The sequence below is a fragment of the Cottoperca gobio genome, chromosome 8 (assembly GCF_900634415.1).
Source record: "Cottoperca gobio chromosome 8, fCotGob3.1, whole genome shotgun sequence".
In the NCBI taxonomy this organism is placed as follows: Eukaryota; Metazoa; Chordata; class Actinopteri; order Perciformes; family Bovichtidae; genus Cottoperca; species Cottoperca gobio.
The window spans coordinates 6612866-6625237 of NC_041362.1; the positions used below are offsets into that span (position 1 = coordinate 6612866).

General features: G+C 40.4%; 2 protein-coding genes across 2 annotated transcripts in view; both read right to left on the reverse strand.

The window, feature by feature from the left end:
• Positions 1–269: 269 nt before the first annotated feature.
• Positions 270–6279, reverse strand: prkcsh (PRKCSH beta subunit of glucosidase II). The gene is made up of 18 exons (XM_029437742.1): positions 6186–6279; positions 5713–5866; positions 5450–5566; positions 4751–4846; positions 4605–4662; positions 4348–4465; positions 3701–3830; positions 3352–3436; positions 2881–2959; positions 2660–2743; positions 2407–2577; positions 2223–2316; positions 1689–1758; positions 1424–1513; positions 1270–1344; positions 1098–1197; positions 854–1013; positions 270–450 (listed from the first exon to the last, which is right to left on the reverse strand). Exons 2-17 carry the CDS (start codon positions 5804–5806, stop codon positions 867–869), a joined length of 1608 nt encoding a protein of 535 aa, XP_029293602.1. The 5' UTR covers positions 5807–5866; positions 6186–6279; the 3' UTR covers positions 270–450; positions 854–866.
• A 690-nt stretch (positions 6280–6969) lies between these two features.
• The window catches only part of pde4a (phosphodiesterase 4A, cAMP-specific), a 38813-nt gene continuing 33410 nt past the window's right edge, over positions 6970–12372 (reverse strand). Inside the window, 4 exon segments of the mRNA XM_029437741.1 lie at positions 6970–10644; positions 10646–10738; positions 10938–11120; positions 12160–12282. Coding sequence (XP_029293601.1) covers positions 10231–10644; positions 10646–10738; positions 10938–11120; positions 12160–12282 — 813 coding nt within the window. The 3' untranslated portion in view covers positions 6970–10230.

The window sequence follows — 12372 nt, forward strand, 5'->3', positions numbered from 1 at the left end:
AATATGTCTTTTTATAAGCATGCATATATTTTATATCCATTAAACTATTGCAGAATTAGAACTATGCTAAATGGTTTAAGTATCTCTATCATAGATAGATATAGATATAGATATATAGACAGATAGATAGTGATATATGTATCTGTAGGTTTGCTACACAGCTCTTCCTAATGTGTGTTTTGCAGCCATGCTTTAGAAGTATATTATATTTACCAGTGTTGATTAAAAGCCTATAAAATTGAGTTAATTGAGTTACAAATGGACACAAGTTTGGAATATGATAAAATGAACTTTATTTGAAAACAATGGAATGACTACATTTGACATAAAATCAGAGAAACAACAAAACCGCTGGCGAGATAACTACTCATTCTCAATTATCGACGCCAAGGGGGAGCTTCTCACGGCAACTTCATGTTGCTGCAGTGACTGTGGTCCCTCAAGAACAACCTGCAAGAGAGAACGCGTACACATTTACTGCAATGGCGTGTTTGCTTAAGTTATGACTTCCTAGTTGTGAAAAGGGAAGGGCCACTAAGATGCGAGGGATCACCGGAGGACTAAGCCTTTACACTGATGCATCACTTCTCGTGTTATCTTGGAGTCAGCACTTACATTTGGGTTGTAATGTTAACTTGATTAAAGGTCCATGATACATCCAACAATGAATTACATTCTGTTGTCCCAGACCCTCTGACCTTCACACGGTCTCAAACAGACTTAAAGTCATCCACACTATTATAATAAAGCTCATCTTAGTTCAATACCCCGTCTACAACATCAATAATAAAACATATGATGTCAGTGTACAACTATAACACTGACAACAAACACAGAAAAGTCAGTTGCTCACCGGTCAAGTTTATCTAGAGCTCTTCGTGCCCATGAAGCGCTGAATCCGGGTTTGGAGGCTCCTGGCAGACAGCAGGGCTGATGAACTCCATCAGGTACTCGCAGCGACTGGGCTCCGAGGTAGAGACCAGGACCGTCTCCTTTCCACACGTTACCTTAATCTACAAAGACAAAGAATGTCTTTTTGTTCTGTGCTTTGTCCAGTGACAAACATTAACAGGGTGAAAAGGATGTCTGAGACTCACCATGGTGGATCTGTTAGGGCCTTGCCAGCATCCTGTGCCATGTTCGTACTTCATCAAAGAGTAGATGTTATCCTCGGGACCGGCCCAATGGCCCCATGTTCTACAGAAAACATGTGATGAGTCATGTGTGGATTAAAGAAACAGTGAAAAAGAAACTTGGATATTCTCTTACCCCAGGTTAGTTTCTGATCCCCCAAACTTGGGTTTCTGGGAGACTCTGTTGAATGGACAGAGCCTGTAGGTGTACCTGAAAGCAAAGTGAATCACTCAGAAGTAGGAACTTATTATTAATAAATACAAGATACAAAGTCAGAAAGTGCACATACTCGCTAGTAGTCAACTCGTAACACTGGCTATAGAGGTAGGCGAACTCAGCACTGGGTCCGAAGTCAAAGGAGATTTCCTTCTCGAGGTTCCTGCAGACAAAAAGGCAAATCCAAAATGTGATATTCTCTTCTTCGCCGTGTGAACAACACACTGATTGAGCAACACAATAATCTATTGTAGCTGTTGAAAGTTAGACTGCAGCTGTGGTAACAAACACTGATTGCATTATTGCCAACGAAGCTCCTTCATATTTCGAGTACTTACTTGATCTGATCATCAACTTCCCGGAGAGCTTTCTCGGTCTCATCAAACGCGTCCCTGGCTTTCTGAGCAGCTGGGAATCAAATGCACAGAATTACATCGAGCGAAACCCGTGCACTGCTGAATATAAAAACACATCTGTTTGGTAAATCACATGGCACTTCAGACACACTAATTATTTGCGCTACCAGAAGGTGTGATGAGTTTCAAGTTAGGACATATTCAAACAAATGTGAACTTCTAGACTTTCGATATCATAATATGGTGCAAGTGTCTTTTCCTGGTTTTAAAGGCTGCATTACAGTAAAGTCATTTCATTTTCTGAACTTACCAGAGGGTTCTATAATTAGTTTTTACCCACTTAGTCATTATATTCCCATTACTGATCTCATTGTGTAAATATGTTGTGAAAGCCGTACAATATCGATATTAGAGATATTTGGTCAAACATATTGTGAGATTAGATTTTCTCACATCTGTGCATTTTGTCCCTTTCACTTACTCATAGCTGGCTGAGTCACTTTCATACACACTTACCATCAATGAGGTTCTGCGTTTCTTGCTCGTAGGGTGGCATAGTCCCCTCGTCATCGTCATCCTTCTTTTCTTGGGTCTGAGTCGTAGGAGGGCTCTGCTCATCAAAGGGAAGACAACAGTGACTCACTAAACAGAAACTCAAGTCATCCAGCATACGTTCGGTGGAGAAACTCAGTGGGCTTACCTTATAGTCTCCTTCATCTTGGTCGTCATCTTCTTCCTCCTCCTCCTCCTCCTCCTCCTCTTCTTCATCGGGGATGTCATCTTCAGGGTACTGCTCAGAGTCATTGTCGGAGGCTGGCTCCCTTATCTCCTCCGTTGGAGTCTCCACTGGTGCTGGGGTGTCTGCGTTGGACTGATGCCAACAAAGTGGCAGATTTAGAGGAGCCGAGGTTTCCACACATGGAGCTCACTGCAATAAGCGTCGAGCGTCTTACCTCCGATATGTATTTTTCTTTGATGTTATTCCACACAGACTCAAACGTTACAGCGTCCACTTGGTCCACTCCTCCCAACAGTCCCTTTACAAACCAAAGACAAGACTCACATTTTGATTTGTTCAGCTGCGTCACCATTTTTTAAATACTTACATTTAATGATAAGTACACTTTAACATCAGTGCTTTTATAGGAACAACACGAAAAGAAAAGAAATGCACCTGAGCCTCTGCTTCTGTGAATGAACCATCTGAATCTGGGTCGAGCTCGGAGTGGGACAGAAGCTCAGCCACTGAGACACTGACGAACAAAAATACAGAATTGACTGAGTTATAGTAACAAGGCCAACTGCAAAAACACTGAATTACTATTACACTAACGATCAGTGTGTACGTATGGGAGGCATGGACATACAATCTTTTTAAAGAGTGATAATCTATTCTCAGACTTTTTGTGGTGGTCACTATAGCACGCCATCTGGTTTTAGTGTTGCTGTGTGGCAGCGTTTTGGATTTCCAATAAATAAAAAAAGGTACAGAGTACAAGACAACTTAACATAAATATCACTCCAGATTGACAAATGCTGCATTTCTCCTTTGCAATATTCTATTCAACTTTGTTCCTAAAGTTGTCTCTGCTCAGCTTCACATATTCTCTGGGTGCTAATAATTCTGGAGGGTGCTGATACTCACAAGCCATCTGCATCATCGTCCAGTTCAGGAAACACCTCAGTCATTCTAGCCTTGTCCTTCTCCATTTGAATAACAGCCTTTTGGTCTGAAACAACAATTTTATTATTGAGTTGTCAGTGATTCTAAATCATACATACTTTTATTTATTTATTATTTATTTATATATATATATATATATATATTTATTTTATATATATATATATATATATATATATATATATATATATATATATATATATATATATATATATATATATATATATATATATATATATATATATATATAAATAAATATATATATATATATATATATATATATATATATATATAAACACACACACAAATTTACCTTCCCAGGCCTTTAGATGGCGCTCTTTAGCTTCTTTCTCTGGCTGCTCTGCAGTCTCCTTTACTGTTCTCAGAGCCTCCACCATATTTTCCAAATCTTTCTTACTGATCTGAACATCTGAATGTTTCGCCTGTTGGAAAAGAAAAATACATTTAACCTATTAAAAGAGCCACATAATACCTGAAAACTTACGAAACACCTTCACATCTATTCCAGGGAAAACAACTGTGCGAAGCAACCACAACAACCGGGCACATAAAAGCTACAGCAACAACATTCACAATGGCAGGAAATAATAACAACAGTGTACCACCAACAACTTCTTTTTTACTTGAAAATTAGCTTAATTATTTGTTTGTGTTTTACAGGAGACTCAAGATGGCCAGCGTCTAGTTTCTGGATGTGAACCAGGCCCATTCAGAGTGAGTGGTCACTCCTACTACATTCGGTTTTTCTGTGTATAATAAGCAAAACACCGATGACTTAACTAGACATACAGTAGTTGTTGTAAACGCCTTCATAAGTCTTTACTGAAGTGTCAGTATCTCTGTATGAAAACATATTTGTCACGGAGAGAATCATTGTTTCAGAGCACTTGATCTTGATTATTACACAAACAAATACCAAAAGGTTTGTGTCATTCACACCTTCTTATCCTCTAGGCCCCTCTTGGCCTCCTGGATAAGTTGTTGTTTAAGCAGAAAGCCCTCCTTAGTGATCTCTGCCATCTTCTGCAGGCTCTCCCTCTCTTTGCGCCCCATCTCCCTGCAAATCATACATAATATAAAGAAAATACAAAAACAAAGGAATTTACATTTTCACTTAATGTGCATGTAAGCACATGTATAAGCTGAGGCTCTACAGACAAAGTTATTAAGAGCTATAACCCAAATAACATTCCCACCTGCAGGTGTTCTGACAGGCGGCACCACTGTTGTACTCATCTGTTGTGTCACAGCAGTCTGTACAAGAAACACAGACATCAGACAAAAATCCAGCCTACACAACACACCTGGAAAATAAATAGTCAGCACAGTTTAAAACTCATACCACAGATTCCGTCATTGATGCGGGAGGAAGGGATGAAGCCTGGTCGGAAACCTGCATTGGTGCAGTGGAAGCTGCCGTTGGGACAAGCAGCAGTACCTGCAAATAATAGTTAATAAAAAGTTACTAATTAAGTTAATTAAATAAAGTAAACCGTGGAAAACAATAATAGAACTTAGGAGCTGTAACGGTTCTTGCAATTGTATCGAACCATCACTGTTCGGGTGTCCCGGTCGTTTGCATGTAACTTCACGCATAATACACAGCATGTAGATTGATGCACGTATGTAAGCGTGAGTTCCGGCCAGAAACCTTAAGCCATACACCGTTAGCACCATATAATGAGAAAAGCAGGATTAGCCTGCGAGCCCAAATTAAACTGTGGACCTGGTAGAGAGTTGTGTGTAAGAGGAGGGCGGTGTGTCAGTGTTGCTCAACCATTGGAAGGGATGAGAACGAAAACACCAGGATGTGCTCATCACTAAAAATGTCAGAGGGCAAAATGCTACCTTAGTCCCCAGCAAGAGGATATAGCCTTGTACTTGCACCACTGTCTGTTCAAAATAAATTAAAAGAAACGTATCCTTATTTGGATTTTTTCCAACCGTGAGTACTAAACCGGTGTATGATCCGAACCGTGACCTTTGAGTACCGTTACAACCTTACTAGTACAGTAGTCTCCCTCATGCAGGAGATACGTACCTGGCTCATCAGAGCTGTCCTGGCAGTCACAGTAGTCATCATTCACTCTGTCAAAGGGAATAGTGCGGGACCCATCCAGGCAAGTAAAAGGTTTGTTCTCTTCATAGAACTGCCGTTCTGTCGAGATTGAACAGAATAAATAAGTCAGTGGCATGACAGCTCCAAAACTACAGAGAACTCATTTTGAACTTTCACCCCAGTGCAAAATATATAACTGTACGCAGATCTGTCGTATTAGTTGTTATTAAATTATAAATGCTTACTTGACAAAGGGACACCGCGAGGGCGTTGGACTTCCACCGCTGAGACTCCCACACACAGCAGCAGCAGGATGTACGGAGTCTGACAGGTCATCATGATGGTGCGGCTCCACACTGGGTCAGTATTTAGCAAGATTCAGCTGCACCAGAACCGCCTCTATCACACAACAATCGGTAGATTAGTACAAGAAGCACTCTAACAACCACACACATACCGGTACAAGAACGATAACGTTTTAAAAACAAAACTACAGAATACAACGACTTCTTGTTAGCCTAGCTAACACATTAATGCTATCTAGCGTATTTAGCTAAAAGCAACCTATAAACTTGCACAATAAAATAAAAATACAAAGAGTACGTATCCCGTTACAATAATATCCTAATACATTTAGCGTACAAGCTTGATACAGTTGGTAAAGACAAAGAAAACGTTTATTACAAATTCTTAGAGCAAGCTAATAACTAAACATTACCGGTCAATACGCCTCTTAGTTCCGTAGTGTCAAAGCGCATGCGTATATCTCCACCCGCTCTGTCTTGTTTCACTCTGATTGGACGACGCTTTGTCCCTCCTCTGTGATTGGTGGAGAGCCGTGGCACCCGTCTAAAGTAGAGGATTCTGGGGAGGATGCAGCCATCTCATGCTAGATTCAGACAGGTGCAGGTAGTCGTCACTCTTTACACTGTTTATCCTTACACCATATTTAACATCAGGCATCTTAAAAACTAAAACGTAAATGACGCTCAAGTAGATGCATATTATTTTAAAACTATCACTCAAATGTATCTAAAAAAAAGTTAATTCTTTCATTTTGCACCAGGAACAGAGAAGCACAATTGTGTTCCTCTGTGTACTGTCCTGCACTGTGTCTTATTATATCTTACAAACAGGTACAATGCGGACACTTGATTTGCTATCAGACCCACACCAAACAGTGGACTAGCATATGAAACTGTAATAACTGTAAACATGACAATGGCATTGCATTTAATATAAAAATCTTACTTTATTTGTATTTTTAACACACTTTACAGTACCGAACAGTGAAATAAAAGAAAAATATACTGATATACTATAATATTGTTTTATATATAGATGTTTGCTTATTAAATGCATTTATTCACAAAATGACACCTCAGCTCTGTTGAGAGGAAAAACTTTCATAAAAATAATATAATAAAAAATAACTTGGACACATTTTACACATTACAGCAAGATAATTTACAAATATTACAATCATTTCATGTTGTTTTTTCCCCTTGAATAATCTTTCTTACTTGTGAACAAACACATGAATTAAAGCCCAGATAAATTATTCACAGAGGGAGTCAGTCTGCGACAAAGTAACCTGACAGCCATCCGAGATGGGAACCAGCTAGTTAGGCCACCACTGGACGGACATCTAGGCTATCAATGATTAAAGTTACTAAGAAATAGAGGTGGTGATAGTACTAGAAATGGCCAAGTTAGATAAGGACACATTTATTCCCTTTGAACATGTCACATCATATGTGACTACATCAGCTAACATTTGACTTTATCAGTCAAATTAGTTCAATCTCAAAAGGACTATTAATAGAGAATGACTAGCTTGTTTGATAATGCCTCTAGAAAAGGGGTTAACACTGACTACTGCACAATGACGGTTTGTGATTTGGCCAAATGGAATATAATCAACGGGTGACTGCCAATGACCAAACCTCCAGCACAGACTGTACACTACCTGAAACACACTGTCTGCCTCGAAACCTGACAAAATAAAGTGCTGGTACAAATATATTTGATTTGAACAATTAATGTGAACAATTAAAAAATGTTAGCACAAGTGAGCGAAAACATGACCAGAGAATGAAAAGGTGAGGATGTGGCCTGCAGTGTTTTAGTGGTTCACTTAACAACCTTAAGTGGTTATTTGTCAATCATTATGACTTGGATAAATTTATCATTTACAATCCAATATTACATTATATACAAGAGTGGTAATGCTTATAGCTATATCATCAACACGTGATTCATTTTCCAGACTATCCACCAGAATGATATAAAAATAAACTGTACACAAACTGTTCAAAGAAAACACTTCCCATCGTTTTCTTTTCATCGTTTAAAAAGAATGGCAGCAATCAATCAATTGAATACATTTCTTAATAAGAAACAATTGCTACAGTATCGTGTTTGTATGGCAAGTAAATATTGATGTTTTTTTTATAGCTTATGACAAAACAACAAGCCACAAAAACAAAGCAACATCTTTAAAGTAAAAGGCCGATGCATATGGGAATCTTTTATTTAAGTAACTGCGATAGTAATCCTGGATTCCCATTCCACAAGATGAAAGCCTGTGTGGTGGCCCGGCAGCTCTGCTCCATCCTGCGACAGAGCAGGTCAAACACACAGGCTTCTGTTGCTGTGTGACGTCTTCAGATAAGTTCAGTTACTGACCTGCAGAAACTTGCTCTTACCCTTTAAAAAGAACCACACTCACGTTCTTTTATTTGATTTATTTTTACCCTGTGAAAAACAAACAGCTAAACAAACTGTGACCTATTTAAGCTGTGCTGATTGAATCCTGAACACCATTCAACAACATGTGGTGATGCCAGTGAAGGACCAATGACACAAACGAGCTTCCTGTCCTTCTCTTTCTGCTACTCGCTCTCCTACTCATGACCGCACAAAAAGCCACGCTAACAAACACATACACGCATCGACTCCATCATGTCAACAAATCAATATCTGGTCAGATTCAAACTGAAGGACTTCCTTATTCATTCTCACAGACCCGTCTTAACTCCCATTCCTTATTTCCCCCGCAAGCCTCCAGGTAAGCTATAAGATAGTTATTTTACCCTCCTGATTAAAAAACAACACATTCTTTATGTTGGTCTGAGCACAGCAACAACATAGCAACTTATTGGCAGCAATGTTTTTCCTTTCCCCTCCAAATGCAATGCTGGATACATTGTGTATAGACACACTGATACTCACAGAAATAAGCATACAGACGTGATATAAATATACTTGGATATCTATTATATATCTCATAAATCTACATACTGGCAGGTATTTATCCTGCATCTGACATTAAGGCAAAAAAGCATCAAACATAACGAGGATGATGAGGGACTGCCATGTCACGCTTCTTTCTCCTGACATTATGCCTCCCTGCTTCTCTTATTCATCCGTATTCCTTCAAATCACTTCACCCACTGAAGTCTCTCATCCTTTACTTTGGTGAGAATCGTTGTGTATGAGGAGACATAACCACGCAGTGCAAGTGGGTGTGAGATGGCGAGTGGAAATTTGTTCTGCTGATGAAATAATTCTGTATCAACATATTTAGCAACTGTTAAATAGAAAATAGGCAAAACTTATGCTTCAAAGCATTACATGGCTTATTATCAGAAAGTTAAAAAAAATCATTCTAATAAGAAAAAATCATAAGCTGGAAAGAGTCCACTGGTGGTTGTGGTAATGATTGCTCTGCATCTAGAGATCTGAGTTATTATATTACCAGAAGAGCAACAAAGGAAGACTTACAGCTTAAAACATATCACCACAGAAACTGTACGTGTGAGATACACACCACAATACCATGAACAGTAAAGAGAGATCTTTAACAAGAGACAATCAAAAATGATAACAAAATCAGACACTCCTGTCCCACAATGCATTGCTTCACGACAGCTCCAATCAGGAAGCTGGTGTTTCAGAAAGGCACAGAGCCATCTTGCACCAGTAGCACTCTCCTCGTAAAGGGAAAAGGGGTATGGGACCCGGCGGCCCCTTCGTCGCAGCATCTTCTGTTCCTTCGATACTTCCTCTCTCCTCCAACTCTGTGGATTTTCTTATTTTTCTTTTCCGACAGAAATGGAAAAAAAAAGTCACTCTGCTGTGTAGCTTTTCTGAGGAGAACAGTTTCTGTTGAGGTTCTGACGAACATGAATTACTAATACTGACTGAACACTAGTTAATACTCCTTTAAGAGATGGCTTTTTCCAAAGAGATTCATTACTGATCAATGTCCCTCATGTAAATGCACACATACAAACATACAGTCGTGTGTGTGTGTGTGTGTGTGTGTGTGTGTGTGTGTGTGTGTGTGTGTGTGTGTGTTTGCATGAAAGAACTACTGCATGACTGATGCGTGCACGTACTCACATTGAATTGGTGTATTCTACATGACTTGCTCCTACTACGTGTGTGTCACTTTGTGTGTGTTTGTGTGTGTGCATTACAGTCCCAGAGTGCTACGCTGTTGCCCGTCATTAATGCTCTCCTAAATTCCTCTTGGTCTAAAGTTCATTGTGAAATCGGTCGGAGGACTTGTCACCACTCCAAATCTACAGTTGCTGTGTATTTACCTTCTCTTGAAGCGATTTGAATTTATTCCCTTTTTGAAAAATATATTTAAAGGTCTGTATTGTCATTGCAGTCTTTATTTGTTCTTGGTTTGGCCATTGAAAGGATGAACAAGATAATGTGTGCAAGGGAGGAGGGAGATACGGGAGCAGAACTCATGTATCTTCAGCTTGTGAAGAAGAATCTTCCTCTTCCTCTACAGGACTTGTGTCAGAAAGTCTCTCCTTTTCAGATATCACCTCCAACTGAGCTTTCAGCTCCTCCTCCTCCACCTCCTCTTCCTCCATTGCCACCTCCTCTTCCTCTTCTATTATGTCCTCATTTTCCTCCTCTGCCATTACGTCCTCCTCCTCTTTTTTACCCTCCTCCTCCTCCCCCTGACTGCAGTCCTGTGCCACGTGGTTCGGCGTAAGCTCTTCCCCCTCCTCTTCCTCTTCTCTCTGAGAGGTGTCTTCGAGGGTGAGCTGAAACTGAAACTTGTCCATGCAGGCGTTTAGATCCTTATCCTGGCACACAGGAGGTGGCGAGGGGCTTTGTGGGATAGTGCTCTGGTACCAGTCCCTGTTGTCCTTCTAGAGTGTCCAAGATGTCCTGGGCATCCGGGTGCACAAGGTCCCCCCATGTCTCCCACAGAGGGTGGACAATGTAGTCAATAAAGCCCACCTGCATCCAGAAGAAAAGAGTGTGAATGACATCATATAAATCACAGTAGTGTCGTTTCACTCCCCACAAGTCAGCATTAAAAATGTACGAGGACGACTGCTGTGATCAGAGCTGACAGATCCCTCTGCACTGTGGTTATTAACATTCATCCAGTGCACAGATTCATCTTCATGCGTGTTCATGTGCTGATCATCATTACCTGGCTCTTTTCCACAGATGCAGTGTGTTTGTCGCACATGGGGCTGATCTCCATCCCTCGCTCTCTCTCCTTATCTCCTTGGCGGAAGAACTCCTCCATGATTCTCTCCGTCCATTGTCGATACACAGCCAGGGGTTTCGTAGGATTGCTCAGGTCAGCACAGTGCACCATGTTCCTCAACACCTGCACAAACACACAGGCGCATGTCACACACTATACATGCACAGTTATCAGCACTGAGGAGCAGCTGAAAGGAGGTGATGCAGCTTTCTGACTACCTCTGTTCTTCTATTAGCTTCTAGCTAATTCCAAATATACTTATAATACATACTTCTCTCCTCACACGTGTAAAAAGGGTGAAGAAGCTTTTCGGATAGCAACCACCTGCACTATTAACCCCATCCCCTTCACTCCCTCTTTTGATGCTGATCATCAATTTCGTCTGTGACACTTCACACATTTGATGTCAACAACTACAGACTAGTATTGTTCCTTTCATTTCTTTCCTAAATTCTTGAATCAAAGCATTCCCATTGAGAAAACTGTTGGACCTCAATCAGTCAGTAGTCGAAGTGGCATACTGAACCAACACTCCTGAACTCAATTTGGACGACAACAACAACAACCAGTTCTCCCTCGGCACACTCCTAAAGACACCGGGATCTCTGGGCCTGTTCCTGTCAATAGTTCTCTTAATAAAGCTCCGATTCACTGTACCTTTGATTCAAATCTTTGACACAAATCAGGTCAAACACATTTCTACATCCCCGGCTGACATCAAACAGTCCATCAAACGCAAAATCTTCAAATACTTAAGCACATTCCTCGCTAATCAGATCCTGCAGATATGGATCAGTGGGGCACCTCTTATATTCCCCAAGCAAACATACTTAAAAAGAAGAAACTACTTAACCTTTATTTAGCCTCCATGCCTTCTTTACTGGCTGTCTTTTCAGCTAAATGAACTGCAATGTAATGTCAACAAACTCGTTGGAGAAAATACAAAAAAACCCGGCAGACAAGTCAAAGTTCTTGTGGTGCCATGTAGACGGTGTAAACACTGCATGCCATGACCTTTAAAGGAAATTGAAGAAAGGTTTTAACTGAATACGTCCTGTCAATGATCTCTTATTTGTAACAGAAGACAATTGTCAATGTAAGTTAGTGGTAAATGAAGGTGCTCTCGGATCGTTCCTCTCTTCTGAACTGGAAGACTTCTCACCTGTATCCGATCAGTGTAATGGTCAAGCAGCAATACTCCCGAACTTGTCACTTTCTTGGTTTCCACCATGGTCTTGAGGTCTGCCAGCAAACTCATGTGTTTAGACATATCTGTTGCCAAAACCTGGGGAAGAAAAGTGATAGGAATACATTAGAAAAGGTGGAGACGAGGGAGAGCGTCTGGATACAGAACAAGTGTGCTGACAAACACTCA

Excerpts from the sequence above, each read along its gene's own strand:
- prkcsh (XM_029437742.1), bottom strand. The coding sequence starts at position 5,806 with ATGATGACCTGTCAGACTCCGTACATCCTGCTGCTGCTGTGTGTGGGA. Across the intron at positions 3,437-3,700 it reads CCATCTAAAGGCCTGGGAAG|ACCAAAAGGCTGTTATTCAA; the intron begins GTAAATTTGTGT and ends TTGTTGTTTCAG. Across the intron at positions 1,759-2,222 it reads AACGCAGAACCTCATTGATG|CTGCTCAGAAAGCCAGGGAC; the intron begins GTAAGTGTGTAT and ends TTTGATTCCCAG.